The following is a 17,819-nucleotide window of genomic DNA, read 5'->3' on the forward strand; positions in this document are numbered from 1 at the left end:
GTGAGTGCTACTACACTCCAGCCTGGGGAACATCTCAAAAAAAAAAAAGAAATAGTGTTTTGTTGTTGTTGTTTTCTGAGACAAAATCTCACTCTTGTCCCCTAGGCTGGAGTGCAATGGTGCGATCTAGGCTCACTGCAATCTCCACCTCCCAGGTTCAAGCCATTCTCCTGCCTCAGCCTCCCAAGTAGCTCGGATTACAGGCACCTGTCACCATACCTGGCTAGTTTTTGTATTTTTAGTAGAGAAAAGGTTTCATCATGTTGGCTGGGCTGATCTCGAAAACCTGACCTCAGGTAATCCACCTGCCTCAGCCTCCCAAAGTGCTGGGATTACAGGCATGAGCCAGCGCGCCTGGTGAAAAACTGTGTTTTAAAAAGGAAGGGTGTTACAAGGTATTGTCAGGTAATCGTGATATTAGGTAGGTTTATATGTACTCTCTTGCAATGGTACAGGTGAGAAAAAATGGTGAATGAAAGGCTATTGACGATTTCTGGCAGAGAGTTATAGACATGAAGTTTGTGGTCAAACATTTTTTCAAATTCTAGCTCTACTAATTCTACTAACTTACTAGCTATGCGGTTGTGGGCAAGTTATTTCATCTCTCTGCACTTCATTTTCCTCATCCAAAAAATGAAAATAATACTTCCTCATAAGATTTATATAAGGATTAAATAACTGTAAAGCTCTCTGGCAAACAAGTCTCAATAAATCTTAGTGATGATGAAGGTGAAGATGACATTAAAAAATTTAAAACCTTTTTCAGATTAGCATGATTCCATTTTTGAAAAAACATGATTCATATACTCTGAAAAGGATATATACCAAATTACTAACAATGGATAGCCCTAGGGAGTGACGGAGAGGACTATCACTTTATATTCTGTACATCTTGAATTATTTAAAAAAAAATAAGCATGTGCTGCTTTTGTAATTTAAGCCAATAATATTTTTAAAATCACTTATCTGTTTTGTCTTTACCTTCCTTATTAATTTGGAATACTTGGATGTCTTTCCTGAACAGAATGCTCCTTAATGGATACAGCATACTGACTTCTCAAAGAGAAGCTTCTGAGTCTCAAATTGCATTGAACTGGAAGAAACACTGAGAGAACTGACTTGAACTATAGACAGCTAAGTCGTAAAAGGCTGGTGAGTTTATATCAGGCATCCCCAGACTATGGCCCACGGGCCGCATGCGGCCCCCTGAGGCCATTTATCTGCCCCCCCCCCCCCGCCCCCGCCGCACTTCAGGAAGGGGCACCTCTTTCACTGGTGGTCAGTGAGAGGAGCACAGTATGTGGCGGCCCCCCAACGGTCTGAGGGACAGTGAACTGGCCCCCTGTGTAAAAAGTTTGGAGATGCCTGGTTTATATAAACTGATGGATGACAGATGAACAGCAATAAAACATGGCTACTAAGAGAATCTAGGCTAGACCAATTCTTTTTTTTTTTGGTAATAGATTTAAAGAAAATATGTTAAAATATATATCAAATAAAAGATTCATATTTTTGTGCAGCCATCAGCACCATCTACCTCTAGAACTTTTATTATCCTTCCTAACTGAAACTCTGTATCCATTAAGCATTAGCTCCTCATTCCTTCCTACCTCTCAACCTCCGGCAACTACCCTTCTACTTTCTGTCTTTATCAATTTGACTATTCTTAGTACCTCACATAAGTATAATCATACAATATTTGTGCTTTCGTGACTGACTTATTTAACTCAGCATAACATTTCCAAGGTTCTACTTTACAGCATGTGTAAACTTTTCTTTCCATTTTAAGGCTAAATACTACTATGTTGTGTGTATATGGTTATCCATCTACTGATGAACTCTTGGGTTGTTTCTACCTTTTGTCTAATGTGAATAATGTGAATAATGCTGTTCTGAACCTGACTGTACAAATATCCGATTGAGTCCTTGCTATCACTTCTTCTGGGTATGTAACCAAGAGTAGTAGGACTGCTGAATCATATGATAATTCTGTTTAATTTTTTTTAAGAATTACTATACCATTTTCCACAATGGCTGCATCATTTTACATTCCTACTAGCAATGTATGAGAGTTCTAATTTCTACACAGCCTTCACAACACTTGTTTTGCTTTTCTGAATAACAGCCATACCAGTGGGTGTGAAGTAGAATCTCACAGTGGTTTTAGTAATGAGTAGTGATGCTGAGTATCTTTTCATATGCTTATTGGCCATCTATATAACTTCTTGGAGAAATCTCTAAAAGTCCCTTGCCCATTTTAAAACCAGGTTTTGTTGTTGTTGAGCTGTAGTTCTTTATATATTCTAGATATCAATTTCTTACCAAATATGATTTGCAAATATTTTCTCTTATTCCGTGGGTTGCCTTTTCACTTTGTTGATAGTGTCCTTTGATGCACAAAAGTTTCAGTTTTGATGAAGTCCAACTTACCTATTTTTTCTTTAGATGCCTGTGTTTCTGGTGTCACATTTAAGAAATCACTGCCAAATCCAATGCCACAAAGCTTTCCCCCTATGATTTCCTCTAAGTCTTTTATGGTTTTACCTCTTGCATTTAGTTCTTTGATCTGTTTTAATTTTTGTATATGAAGAAAGGCAAGGGTCCAATTCATAAAAATGTGATTTCTTTCCATATGTCTATGTCTTCTTTAAATGGCTTGTTGTTAATGTATAGAAACACAACTGATTTTTGCATGTTGATTTTGTATCTTGTAATTTTCTGAATTTGTTCTAACAGGTGGGCTTTTTTGGGTGTGTGTGTGAAATTTTTAGGGCTTTCTATATTTAAGATCATGTTGTTTACATATGTCTGTTAGGTCCAAACTGCTCTACAATGTTGTTCAAATCCTCTTTTTATTTACTTCTTCCTATTCAATTTGATGCCTTTTATTTCTTTTTCTTCCTTAACTGCTCTGTCTAGGACTTCCAGTACTATACTGAATATAAGTATATCCTTGTTTTATTTCAATCTTAGACAAAAAACTTTCAGTCTCTCACTCTGGAGTATGATGTTAGTTGTGGGTTCTTCCTACGTTGGACGATCTTTATTTTGTCAAGTTCATTTCCTTCTATTCTTAGTTTGTTGAATGTTTTCAAATTCATAAAGTGTTGAATTTTATCAAATGCTTTTTCTGAATCAGTTGAGATGATCATGTTTTTTCTTTTTAATCCTGTTAGCATGGTATATCACGACTAATTTTGTATGTTGAACCATTACTGCATTGTAAGAATAAATCTCATTATGTCATGGTGTGTAATTCTTTTAATATGCTGTTGAATTTAATTTGCTAATGTTTTATTGAGGATTTTTTGCATGAATATTGTCTTAGTCTGTTTTGTGCTGCTATAACAGAATACCCTAGATTGGGTAAATTACGAAGAATAGAAATTTATTTCTTTACAGTTCCGGAGGCTGGGAAGACCAAAACCAAGACACTAGCATCTGGCGAGTCCGGTATCACGTGGAAGGCGAAGAAAAAGGGCAGCAGGAAACAAACTAACCCTTTTGGAATAGCATTAATAATGCCCATGGGGGCAGAGCCCTCATGGCCTAATCATCCTATCTCTTAAAGGTCCCACCTCTTAATATTGTTATACTGGCAATTACATTTCAACATGAGTTTTGGAGGGCACAAATATACAAACCATAGCAAATATTCATAAAAGATATCAGTCTGTAGTTTTTTTGTAGTGTCTTTGTCTGGCTTTGGAATCAGGGTAATGCTGGCCTCATAGAATGAGTAAGGAAGTGTTACATACTGTTCAAGTTTTTGGAAGAGACTGAGAGGACTGGTATTAATTATGCTTTAAATGTTTAACAGAATTCACTGGTGAAGCTATCTTGTCCCAGGCTTGTCTTTGTTGGGAAGTTTTTGATCACTGATTCAATCTCCTTACTAGGTAAAGATCTATTCAGGTTTTCATTTTCTTCATAATTCATTCTTAGTAGGTTGTGTGTTTCTAGGACATTTTTTTTTTTTTTTTTTTTTTTTTGAGACGGAGTTTCGCTCTTGTTACCCAGGCTGGAGTGCAATGGCGCGATCTCGGCTCACCGCAACCTCCGCCTCCTGGGTTCAGGCAATTCTCCTGCCTCAGCCTCCTGAGTAGCTGGGATTACAGGCACGCGCCACCATGCCCAGCTAATTTTTTATATTTTTAGTAGAGACGGGGTTTCACCATGTTGACCAGGATGGTGTCTCTTGACCTCGTGATCCACCCACCTCAGCCTCCTAGGACATTTTAATAGCTTATCCAATCTGTTGGCATACAACTGTTCATAGCACTTTCATAATATTTTTAACTATTGTAAAGTTGGTAGTAACATCCCCATTTTCTTATTTTAGTAATTTGTCTCCCCACTTTTTTTCTTGGTCAAGCTAATAAAGATTTGCCACATTTCTTTATCTTTTCCAATAGTCATCACTTGTTTTTGTTGATTTTCTCTATTGTTTTTCCGTTTTTTATTTATATTTGTTTCCATTTTTATTATTTTCTTCTTTATGCTAGTTTTGGGTTTAACTTATTCTTTCTCAAGGTTTTTCAGGCATAAAGTTATTAATTTGAGATATCTCTTCTTTAATATATGCATTTACAGCTATACATTTCTCTATGAGCTGCTTTCGCTGTCTCCTACAAGTTTTGGTATTTTGTATTTACACTTTCATTTGTCTTGAGATACATTCTAATTTCCCTTGTGATTTATTTTTTGACCCACTGGTTAAGAGTGTTATTCAATTTGCACATATTTATGAATTTCCCACTTTTTGTTTTGCTGATTTCTAGTTTCATTTCATTGTGATTAGAAAATATACTTTACATGATTTCAAACTTTTTATATTTATTAAGCCATTTTTAATTGCCTAATATATGGTCTGTCCCAGAGAATTTTCCACATGCCCTTGAGCAAACATGTATTCTGTTGTTGTTGGGGTGTTTTACGTATGTCTGTTAGGTCCAAACTGCTCCATAATGTTCAAATCCTCTATTTCCATATAAATCTTTTGTCTAGTTGTTCTATCCATTACTTAAAGTGTTTAAAGTATAATACTTTAATTCTCCTACTATTATCATAGAGCTGTAATTTTCTTCCTTCAATAGTGTCCATGCTTGCTTTATATACTTTGGAACTCTGATATATGACGCATATGTAACTGTTAATGTCTGCTTGATAAACTGACACTTTTATCATTATATAAGTGATATATAAATGTCCTTTTAACATTATATAAATGTCCCTTTCCTGTCTCTTGTAGTAGTTTTTCTTGTTGTTTTGTTATTTTGTTTTGGAGACAGGGTCTTGCTCTGTAATCCAGGCTGGAGTGCAGTGGTGCAAATATGGCTCATTGCAGCCTCAACCTCTGGAGCTCAACTGATCCACCTGCCTCAGCCCCCTGAGTAGCTGAGACTATAGTTGCAAACCACCACACCTGGCTCGTGTGTGTGTGTGTGTGTGTGTGTGTGTGTGTGTGTGTATGTATATGTTTTTGTTTTGTTTTGTTTTGGTTTGGTTTTGGTTTTTTTTTTTTTGGTAAAGATGGGATTTCGTCAGTTGGTCCAGGCTGGTCTCAAACTCCTGTGCTCAAATGACCCACCTGCCTCAGCCTCCCAAAGTGATGGGATTACAGGTGTGAGCCACCATGCCTGGCTTGGAACCATTTTTGATTTTAAGTCTGTTTTTTCTAATGTTAGTATATTCACTCTTGCTCTCTTTGGTTATTAACAACTGTATGAGTGTTCCCCTTCTCCACCTTTTTGTCGGCAACTGTTATTTTTTGTCAAATTTTTTTAATCAAAAAGCTATTTAAACTGGAGTGAGATGATACCAAATTGTAGTTTTTGATTTATATTTCCCTAATCATTAGCATGGTAAGCATTTTTTAAAATGCCCATTGGCCATTTTCATGTCTTGAGAAATGTCTATTCAGATATTTTGTCCATTTCAAAATTGATTTGTTTTTGTTTTGTTTTATCATTGAATTGAGTTCCTTATATATCCTGCTTATTAAGGCCCTGTCAGATGGATAGTTTGCAAATATTTTCTACCATTCTGTAGGTTGTCTCTGTACTTTGCTGACTGTTTCTTTAGTTGTATAATTTTAGCTTGCTATAATCCCATTTGTCTATTTTTTAAGATAAAGATCTTATCCAAAATATCTTTGCCCAGACTGATGTCCTAAAGCATTTCCCTACTGTTTTCTTCTAGCAGTTTTACAGTTTCAGGTTTTATATATAATTTTTAATCCATTTTGATTTCTTTTTTTTTTTTGAGACGGAGTTTCACTCTTGTTACCCAGGCTGGAGTGCAATGGCGCGATCTCGGCTCACCGCAACCTCCGCCTCCTGGGCTCAGGCAATTCTCCTGCTTCAGCCTCCTGAGTAGCTGGGATTACAAGCACACGCCACCATGCCCAGCTAATGTTTTGTATTTTTAGTAGAGACGGGGTTTCACCATGTTGACCAGGATGGTCTCGATCTCTTGACCTTGTGATCCACCCGCCTTGGCCTCCCAAAGTGCTGGGATTACAGGCTTGAGCCACCGCGCCTGGCCTGATTTCATTTTTTTATATGGTGAGAAATGGGGGTCTATTTTCATTCTTCTGCATATGTTTATCTAGTTTTCCTAGCAATGTTTATTGAAGAGACTGTCCTTGAAAGCAATAAGGGATTAAAACGATAAGGGAGAAAACCATGAAAATATCCAAAGAAAAACCACTCCAGCCAAATAGGAGTAAATGCAAAGGTCATGAAATAGGAATATATTTGAAAAACAACAGGAAGCCCTTGTGAGAGAATACAGTGGTAGGAAATAAATGGAATGTCTGGTAGGGGCCAGATTAGGCTTAGGCTCTGCCTTAGTAGGTCATAGGTGGGACTTTGTTTTTTTTTGTTTGTTTGTTTCTTCATTTTTTGGTTTTGAGCCAGGGTCTCGCTCTGTTACCCAGGCTGGAGTGCAGTGGTATGACCTCAGCTCACTGCAGCCTCAATCTCCCTCAACCTCCCAGAATCGCTGGGCTCAAGCTATTCTCCCACCTCAGACCCTGAGTAGCCGAGACTACAGGTACATATCACCATGCCCAGTTAATTTTGTTCATAACTTTCGTATTTTCCAAGTACTCTTCCTATGTCTCTCAAATTGCTTAACCTATGTTCTGAATCTCCAGAGGCCAAGTAACTGACCTTCTTCCCTTCCTTCTCCCTCTCCTACTTCTATCCTTCAAATATTCCTCCAACCTATACACTCTTAACTGGGAGATGTTATCCACATTTAAGGATACAACAAACTCCATTACTTCCATATCTATATTTTCCAATTCTAGGCCTAGATCCGTATTTACAACCATACATTGGCATTTTCACCTATAAGCCTCATGGGATACTAAAAATATTAATTAAAACCTAATTATAGATCTTATTTTCCCATCCCAAATTTGTACTCTTATCCATCCTTGGTTTCAGTCATCAGAATCACCATTAATCCAGTAATCTATTCCAGATACCTGGGTACCATCTTAAAGTCTATTTCATCACCCTCAGATGTGGCCTTCATTCAGGTGCCCCTGCTTTCCATTTTATCTCCGAAATAACCTTAAATCTTTTCCCCAACTCATCTTGAATGCTTAATTTATGTCCTCATTTTGAATGCTTAAAATGACTGCCATTCACTTTTTCTTTTAAATTGAGGTATAACATATGTGTAAACATTTAGTATGTATGTATATTGATATTTTATGTATCATATAATTACATAATATATAATTTTATATCAATACATATATTAAAGTGCATAAAGTGCAACTGAATAGTTGCCAGTTGTTTTATATTGCTTGCTCTTAGAACATTACTTAGTATGAAACAGGTTCTTAATATACATTTGTTGAGTTCAATTTCACATTGTTCTGTATCCTATCTATCTCCATTCCACTGTCAGGAAGACTGTTTCAAAGCACATATTAATCCTTCAGTAATAAATTTTCATTGAAAAGGGATACAGTACAAACTACTTAGCCATACTAATCATGACTGAGCCATAATCTATCTTTACAGCTTTTTTTCCTAGAATGTCCTATCATCCTCTTTGAAGCTATATGATTCCTTGTGGTACATGGAATGTATCATACACCCTCTCACTTCTGAGTTTTTAAATATATTAGTGCTCCTCCTGCTTCTTCCCCAGTTTGCTAAATGCTTCCTAATCTTAGTTCAAGTATCTATTCATATTGAGCTTATAACTTGATCTTCACAAACCAAGTGTCTCTTCTCTGTGCTCATTATTATCCTATGCTCATCTCTACTGTAGCACATAGTACACTATGGTAATAACTACTATCTTCTTTTCTTTCTTTATTCTATTATATAGTAAAAGATGTATTATTTATCTGAACTTTTTAAAGTTCCTTAATGATATAAATGATATTTTATTTATTTCAGTATTCTCAAAACTTCATCAAGTCCCCAGTACTTAGGAGATACTCAATAAATGTTTCTTAAATTAAATAAATCTACTAGAATATTTTGAATTTAACAGTAAGAATACCTATGAGAAATTTCTTCATCCATTTTTGAGTACCTAACAAATATTAGCTTTGAAGACTAAATGTAAAAAAAATTTCGTTTTTCCTTCTTTGGAATATATGCTAATATGAGCAAAGGCTTCTTCCACAGCAGATAAGGGGTTAAATTCCCAGTTGCTTACCAACAGCTAGTGCAAAAAGGAGTTAACAAGAATTCCTCTGTCTTATCCAAGAGATATCTCAATACTCCTCTAGAAGAAATATAGAATTGTCAAGGTTTCTTAATGAACCTAAGAAGAACAAACATTGAGTTTTTTATTTTCTACAAAAGTAGTTACATCTTAAACCTGAACTAAAAAAAATTCAAATTCTAAACTTCGTTTCAGTAATTTTAGAAAGTCCTCTCTCGTACTGTGCACTCTTTCCTCTTATTGACCCCTAATGAAGACTTACAGTTCATAAGAATTCATAAGTCCATAATGGAGTATTCTTTTGTAAGCCAAGAGGAGACTCACAAAGAATAACAATGATTTCTGAAGAATGGAGGGAGTTATGAATGACAGTTTTATAGATTTGTCAACTAGAAAGGAGAATGAAACTGTGTAGTTCCTCTATTTATGGATGAAGCTAATAATTTCATGGCTAGCTGTGACATTATGATTAGGTTTTTGTCCAATGATCCTAGCTCATAACTTACACAACCCTTGTTATAGTCTTTCGTTACAATGTTAGGGTGCTTTAGTCCTTGGAAGCAGGCCTCAGGAAACAGCCTCTCTTTCTAACTTTCTCCTGCCCTCCTCTCACTTCCTGAAGACAAGTCTCTAACATGACTATGGGTCATCAGCCCTTCATTCCAGAGTAGGGTCCTGCTGCATACTCTGGAGGAAGGAATGCTGCACAGAATGACCAAGAAGAATCTGAACAGACAGGACTTGCTGGGTTTAGATCATACCCTTTTTGTACAATCACATTTTGACAGGGCTGTCCATACTTCAATCACATACAACCAATGAAGTGTCCAAAGAAGGCCCAAAGGACGGGGTTCAGGGAACTTCTGGGAGCTGAACATGTAGAGACTGACAGAAAGATGAAGAACTCATCCACATGCTGGGAGGGTGGTGCACCCCAACTCCATGAAGACAGAAGCTCCTGTACTCAGGACTCTTCCAGACCTCACCCTTTGTGTCTCTTCATTTGGCTGTTTATATCCTATAAAACATCCTTCAAAATAAACTTGTAAAAGTTAAGTATTGGTTCCCCTGAGTTCTATGAGCCACTCTAGCAAATTAATCAAACCCAAAGAGGGGGTTGTGGGAACTCCAACTGGAAACCAGAAGTTCTGGAGGCCTGGACTTGCAATATGGGGAGGGGAGAGGGTGGTCTTATGGGATTGAACCCTTTACTTGTGGGATCTAACACTATCACTGAGTATATAGTGTCGGAACTTAATTGGAGGACATCTAGCTGGTGTCCACTGCTTAATATGTGGGGAGAAACCCACACACATTTGATCACAATTGTCAAGTTTTCTTAATGAAGCTAATCACAAAATAAGAAGAATAAACTCTGAGAGTTTTTTTTTTTTTTTTTTTTTTTACAAAAATGGTTATGCCTTAAACCTGAATGGAAAAAAAAAAATTCAAATTCTAAACTTCAATTCTCTTTCTCCTGTTCTCTTATTCTGTGTTGATGATTATTATTGTGGTGTGAGAATAGAAGAAACACAAGGATTGAGGGTTTTCCAAAAATATTAGAATATTAGATTTCAGAGTTTCACAGGCTAATTTTTTTTTTTTAATTTAGAAATAATTTTTTTTTTTTTCTTTCAAGAACGTTTCAGGATATTTATTTTATAGGTTGGAAAACTGCTATTCTCTACTAAGAAAATAATTCTTAACAATGAAGGTTGTAATTAGAAACAATATAGCTCTTTTAATCCTTACGATCATTACTTCACATTATGCAGAGAAACAAGGTTAGTGTCAATACACTGGTTAAGCTGGTAAGTATTAAATACTATATTGATCAACAACTAAGCAGATTATGCCCACAAAATCAGCTTCAAACTCCTTTGAAGGCCAGTGGGGTGGCAGGTGAAGTAACTCTAGTCATCCAAAGAGGCAAAATAAGATCCCCCACTTTCAACTGCCTGTGCAGAAGTAATTTAACATAGCAGGCCTGAAGCTGTTATCTTCAGAAAGGTTTAGATGCAAGGTTGTCCTTTGGCTAATAATGTGGTTTGGCTCTGTGTCCACACCCAAATCTCATGATGAATCATAACTTCCAATGTTGGGTGAGGGACCTGGTGGGAAGTAACTGGATCATGGAGGTGGACTTTCCCTATGCTATTCTTGTGATAGTGAGTGAGCTCTCATGAGATTTGATGGTAACAGTATATGGCACTTCCCGTACTTATTTGCTCTCTCCTGCCACCTTGTGAAGAAGGTGCTTGCTTCTCCTTTGCCTTCTACCATGATTGTAAGTTTCCAGAGGCCTCCCAGTCATGCTTCTTGTTAAGACTGTGGAACTGTAAGTCAATTAAACCTCTTTTCTTCATAAATTACCCAATCTCAGGTAGTTTTTTTTTTTTTTTTTTTTTTTTTTTTTTTTTTTTTTTTTGAGATGGAATTTTGCTCTTGTTGCCCAGGCTGGAGTGCTATGGCGTGATCTCAGCTCACTGTAACATCCGTTTTCCGGGTTCAAGAGATTCTCCTGCCTCATCTACCCGAGTAGTTGGGATTACAGGTATGTGCCACCATGCCTGGCTAATTTTGTATTTTCAGTAGAGATGCGGTTTCATCATGTCGATCAGGCTGGTCTTGAACTCCTGACCTCAGGTGATCCACCCACCTCAGTCTCCCAAAGAGCTAGGATTACAGGCATGAGCCACTGTGCCCGGCCATCAGGTAGTTCTTTATAGCAGTGTAAGAATGGACTAATACAGCTGGCATCTGGGAACCTGGCTTTTGAGAACCTTTCCTAACTGATAAGGCTGTGCCTGCTTGTGCCAGCCCACTTAAGACTGTATAATGAGATTTACGACGTACATCTTTCCTTTTGAGAGAGTCTGGAATTGTGGTTGATAAGAGGTGCCTATGAGACCAATCCTCAATTTAAAAAAACCCTGAACTCTGAAACTAAAATGGAGTTCCTGATGTACTGCACACATTACTGAATTTTAAAGTTCAGGAGAAAAGGTATATAGGAAGGCTAAACACCACAGATTCCTCTAGACTCCTCCTGATGTCTTCTTCCATTAATAATCTGGCTATGTATCTTTAACATGTCGTTGTAATAAATCTTAGCTATGAGAATGATTGAATGCTGAGCTGTATGAATCGTTCTGGGGAATCACAGAACATGTAGGTGAAAATGGAGACTTCTGAAACACTATTAGGTAAAGACATTAAACAAGGAGAGAATCCTATCATCATCATTTCACAAAAAGTATATGTTAATAAAATTCTTCTCTTTACACTGATTGTATGGAAACATGGAACATAATATCAGAATGGAAGGCAGAATTTTAAATGGCATAAATGTAGCATTACGAGAAATTTATCAAACTTATTTTTTCTCATTTTGTTGCAGATCAGTGAAAATCTCATCGTGAACCAGTAACAGACATGTGCTTAAGAACTATGAGGTTAATTTTTGCCTGGATATGTCTTTCCACCAATTTACTTTCTTCTGAAACTGAAATTACTAAAAAGAAATGTTACGTGTACAGGAATAATTTTGAAAGCTGAAAAATTTAGTAAATCATTAAAAATTTCACTGAAATAGTGTATTTTTAACTGTTATAAAGAATGGAAGAGTATTATAAATTAAAAACAAATTTATTTCTAGAATATTTTAAGATTTGTAAAGTTTTCCTGCCAGCCAAATAACAATGTAAAAAACACCAAAACCAAACAAATGACAACAGTCATACTTCTTTGTCATAAAACTGCTTTTATAGTTATTTCTTCATTTATAGTGATATTTTAAAATTATTTATGGAAGACAACATTTATAATCTTTCACAATAACCTGAAAAGGAGCCCATCAAATCAACTCCTCCTATAGGGTGCAGTATTTTTTAAAAAACCACAAACAAAAATTTCAAATTTCATCCATTACTATATACCTGTGTTTCTGTAATTATAGTTCTTCAGAGCAATTTCTAACAATACAACATTTTTCAGATGCAAAAGGCTCTAAAATTCCACATACCAAGATAAAAATATACTTTCAAAACCAGAACCACATACCTTTTGCTGTAATTCTTTTACTGCAGAATCTCTATCCATGCATGCCTGCCGGAAGGCTTCATATGCTTTATTGAGTTGCTCACCAATGTTTTTATCCATTCCTCTTTGTTCTGTAGCATCACTATAAAGGATGGAGTAAATGACAGGTCTGCAAAATGATCAGGACAATTTAGATAATTACTAAGTTACATAAATCTCATTTTAAAAATACATCTTAAAGATGATCTATAAGGTTTACAACAAACATTATAGCACCAAGTACTATAAACATAAAAGTTTCATCTAAAATCCTGACTGGAAATATTATAAAACCTTAAGTTCTATAATTTTTAAATATTCTTATTCTAATGTGCAAGGAACAAGTGGGGTTCCAGTTCAGGAAGATGCTACTTTGAGAATAGTAATCTATAAATCTAACCTAAAAATGAGGAAATATGAAAGTCCATTTTAAATTCTTTATCATAAATATGTACAATAGGATCATCAATGTGGGAAGGGATTCGTTTTACTAAATGGACTCTTACTCCCACTTATGAGGTGAATTCTTGCTACACTGAAATTAGAGCAAAATTAAATAGATAATAAATGTTTGTGGATGGAGTTCACACTGTTGTTATCACAGAGCAATTAAAACGTGTGAAAATGCTCTTATTTTAGCACAAAATCTAGGGATAGCTGCTGTTGCATTGTACATTAAAAAAGAAAAATCACATCCCTTCAGTCCTACCCCCACTACCTATTAGTTTTCCAACTTCCCTGCTGTTTCTGAATACAGGTGATTTGCTCAGTGGAGGTAATTTGGTTTTATAATCTCAGTTTGCATAACATCTTTTAATGACATTCCTTGGCTTTGAGCAGAAGGCTGACTAATGACTCTTGATTCTTCCTAACTGTAAAAACCACAACACAGGATATTTCTCTTAATCCTCTAAAAGCCACAGACTAGACAAAGTTCTCTATTAGTTATATTGGGTACCAAGTTATTTCACATATCTCAAAATTCTTCATAATGTCAATCTCTAATCTGTCATAACATCTTTTGTTATGTCTTTGGGCATGGAGTTTTTTAAATTTGCACATTTTCAACTGAGATACAATTCATAAAGTATAAAATCCACTATTTTAAAGTGTATACTTTGGTATTTTTTAGAACATTCATTATATTGTGCAACCATCATCATCATCTAATTCTAGAACATTTTAATCACCCTCCCTAAAAAAGTCCATACCTATTAAGTTAGTCCCAATCTCCTCTTCCCCCATCTCCTAGAAACCATTAAACTGTTTTTTGTCTCTATGAATTTGCCTATTTTTGACACTGCACATAAATGGGATAATATATGGTTTTTGTGTCTGGCTTCTTTCATAAAGAATAATATTTCTGAGGTTCATTCATGAAGTAGCATGTAACAGTACTTGATTCTTTTTTATGGCTAAATAATATTCCATTGTATGGATACACAACGTGTTGTTTATTCCTCAGGTGATGGACATTTGAGTTACTTCCACCTTTTGGTTACTATGAGTAAAGCTACCATGCACACTGTGTATACATTTATGTGTGAACACATTTTCAGTATTCTCAGATATACAGCTACAAGTGGAACTGCTGAATCAGACGGTAATTCTATGTTTAACTTTTTGAGGAACTGCCAATTTCCATAGAAGCCGTACCATTCTACATTTCTACTAGCAATGTGTAATGGTTCCAATTTCTCCACATCAACACCAATAGTTCTTATAGTCCATTTAAAAACATTACAGGCATCCTAGTGGGTGTGAAGTGGTACTCTATCATGGTTTTGATTTGCAGTTCCCTAATGACAAGCATCTTTCCATGAACTTATTGGCTATTTGTGTATCTCCGGCAATTTATCCATTCAGATCCTGTGTCACTTGTAATAAGTGGATTATTTGTCTTTTTGTTATATTTTAGAAGTTATTTATGTATTTTAGAAACTAGACCATTATCTGATATATGATTTGTAAGTATTTTCTACCATTTTGTAGATAACTTTTCACTTCCTGATAGTGTCCTCTTACACACAATGTTTTTAATTTTGATACAGTCCAATTTACCTTTTTGTTGTTGTTGTTGCTTATATATTGGTGTCATATCTAAGAAACTGTTGTCTAATCCAGGGTGATGAAGAATTTTATAATTTAGGTTTATAATTTACATTTAAGTCTATGATCTATACTGAGTTAATTTAGTATAAGGTGTGAGGTAGGGGTCCAGATTCATTCTTTTGCATGAGGTTAGCCAATTGTCCTGGCATTATCTGTTGAAAGGGCTATCTTTTTCCACTGAATAGCCTTGACACCCTTGCTAAAAATCAACTGATCATAAATCACAATATTCTTTTAAATACCCACATACAAGTAATCATTCAGCCAAAGTCTTTCATTCTAAGATATAAATACATTTATAAGTAATTTACCAGGCTTAATAAAAACAATGCCAGGGTTTTAGATAACAATGTCATTACTTTCTGAAAAAAACTGAAGAAATGGCAATTTTTTTTTTTTTTTTTTTTTTTGAGACAGAGTCTCCCTCTGTCTCTCAGGCTGCAGCACAGTGGTGTGATCTTGGCTCACTGCATCCTCTGCTTCCTGGGTTCAGGCAATTCTGCTGCCTCAGCCCCCTGAGTAGCTGGGATTAGAGGTGTGCACCACCAAGCCCAGCTAATTTTTATATTTTTAGTAGAAACAGGGTTTCACCATGTTGGTCAGGCTGGTCACAAACTCCTGACCTCAGGTGATCCACCTGCCTTGGCCTCCAAAAATGATGAGATTACAGGTGTGAGCCACTGTGCCTGGCCAGAAATGGCAATTCTTTATGCATTGCACTTAGAAAGTTAGTTTCTACTGATACTCTGGTAGATGAAAAAGTTGAAATCCTATTAGGATAATTAATGTTGCTAGGATCTTTGCCCAGACATAGACACTATGAAAACATAAGCAATTAACATTAATATAAAGCATCACTTTGAGTATTTCAGACACTACTTCATTCAAAAACATGCTAAGGCTACTTAAAATAAATACATGAGATTAAAAATAAATATGCAAAGAGGAAAGGAAAAGCAAGTACAAGTAGTTACAGGGACTATAATATACTATAATACACTAATGCAGAAATTAGAGGTTTTAAGTAGCTAAGTGGCTAAGTTATGAATTACTGCCTTAAAAAGCTGCATGTCATACAAAATTGTCAATGTAAACCATACCTGTACTTTTAGATCTGGGTCAAATAAGAATCTTTAACTGGAAATCCATCTAGTTCCTTGCTTTGTTCTGTTACTGACTGACCCTTAGTTAAGAACCACTAAATCTTTTGGGACCAAAGTTTCTTTTTCTTCAGTATGAAAAAGATGTTTGGACTCAATTTCTAACAAACTTCCTTGTTCTACAGTTCCTGAGTCTGTGAGTTAAAAATGCATGTCTGTTCCATCAAGAAGGTACATTCTTGTTTTTAAAAATGTAAATGCAGCTCTAAAAATAGCTGCATCATATGCAAGTAAATCATGTGCAGCCATCACTTCAGGTCCTTGAATTAGATCACACAAATGTCACTAGGAGAGGAGCTACTGAGTAAATTCCAAATGGATGCATCTTATTTCCTGAAATAAGAATGTATGCTGAAAAAATAAGTTCCAGGTTGATACAAACAAGTAAATGATACTTTTAATTCATATTTTACAACCAAGAAGAGAATTAGGTGTCAGATCAGTGATGCTGACCAGAAAATAAGGAAAGTCTCTGGGACTCAGTTAATTAAACTGGACAGATTTCAAATATTAACACCCCGAAATTTAAAGCTATTTGTTTCTTTCTTTATTTATTTTTAGCATTTGTTAAGCATAAAATTAAAGAGGCAGCTACATTTCAATTACATTTCAGTACACCTCCTGCAAAATCTGACAGACTCCAGGAGAATGCTTTATATTTATAGAAAGCATGCTCAAACCCAAATCTCATGGACAAGCTCCTTCTCCAAACCCAGGAGGCTGAAGCTATAGCAATCTCTGTCTTGAAAACACTCTTCTACTTAGGGTTTTGCTTTATTTCTGGATTTGGTTTGCTAGCTTCCTTCCACTACATGAGAAAAAAATTCTGACATCCCAAAAGGTAACACGGCTAGCTCAATGCAAATCACCACCCAACCTTGCCCCCTGCAATTCTTCTGAAGCCTGGATACTCTCATCTACCCACTGTTGTCCCTCTAGGAGTAATTCCTTTTTTCCTACACAGACCAGTGGTTCAAACAAGCAAAACTGAAGGCAGCAGGTTCTTGTCCCACCTCTCCAGCCCAGTGATTGCCCGTTGTGTGCCTGTCCACGAAGAAACACCAAGAAAATCCTTGCTTCCTCTTTCATTGATCCTTGGTTCAATAATGAAACTATCCTGGGGTAGGAGAGGCAGCATGAGCAAGAAAGATAATTTTCTCTTCCTTTGATAAAGCTTCCCAGCCCTAACAAAGCTTTGATTTTAATAAAATATATCCCATTACCATTCAATTCAATTAGAACAAAGTATTTGCTGGCTTATTACGTATAAGGCACCATCTGGGGAACAGCAAGGGATTCAGATATAGTGCTATCTTAAAGTTATGTTTCTTTCACAAAGTATTTTCACCAATTATTCATTTCCTATTACATACTAATATTCCTGTTTGACTGATAAGGCTCAGAAGGCTTAAACAACTTACCTATACCTATAAAGCTGTGTTACAAACTAGATTAAATCTTCAAAATTCTTGGTTCAAGGATTGTTCATTAAAGCCAGCTGCAAAGTACTCTCCCAGAGTGTTATGGTCAACATGCTTACTTGAGCAGAAGTGTACCACTTATGCAGTGAGAACAAAACAGACATGAAATCTCCCATGAAGGCACCATTAACTGTAACTTGAAGTATATAGTATATAAATATCCTGAGATATCCAAAAGGCTATAGAGTTTGGAGAGGAAAGTTCATCTGTTTATGAAGTTTAGGAAAGGCTTTGAGAGATAGGTGGTATTTGAATAAGGCTTTGAAATATAGGTGGTAATGATCTT

At 35.9% G+C, this 17,819-nt stretch overlaps 1 protein-coding gene across 7 annotated transcripts in view; it reads right to left on the bottom strand.

The window, feature by feature from the left end:
* The window catches only part of TANK (TRAF family member associated NFKB activator), a 92,554-nt gene that overhangs the window by 46,268 nt on the left and 28,467 nt on the right, over positions 1-17,819 (bottom strand). For 5 of the 7 annotated variants that reach the window (XM_074399593.1, XM_074399595.1, XM_074399592.1 and 2 more), the window contains exon 2: positions 12,763-12,910. In XM_074399593.1, the coding sequence (XP_074255694.1) occupies positions 12,763-12,861 (99 nt within the window). In that variant the 5' untranslated portion in view covers positions 12,862-12,910. The remainder of the gene's footprint in view (positions 1-12,762; positions 12,911-17,819) is intronic. The other 2 variants (XM_074399594.1, XM_010329724.2) reach the window with 1 other exon arrangement.

The sequence above is a fragment of the Saimiri boliviensis genome, chromosome 5, assembly GCF_048565385.1.
Source record: "Saimiri boliviensis isolate mSaiBol1 chromosome 5, mSaiBol1.pri, whole genome shotgun sequence".
Classification (NCBI taxonomy): domain Eukaryota; kingdom Metazoa; phylum Chordata; class Mammalia; order Primates; family Cebidae; genus Saimiri; species Saimiri boliviensis.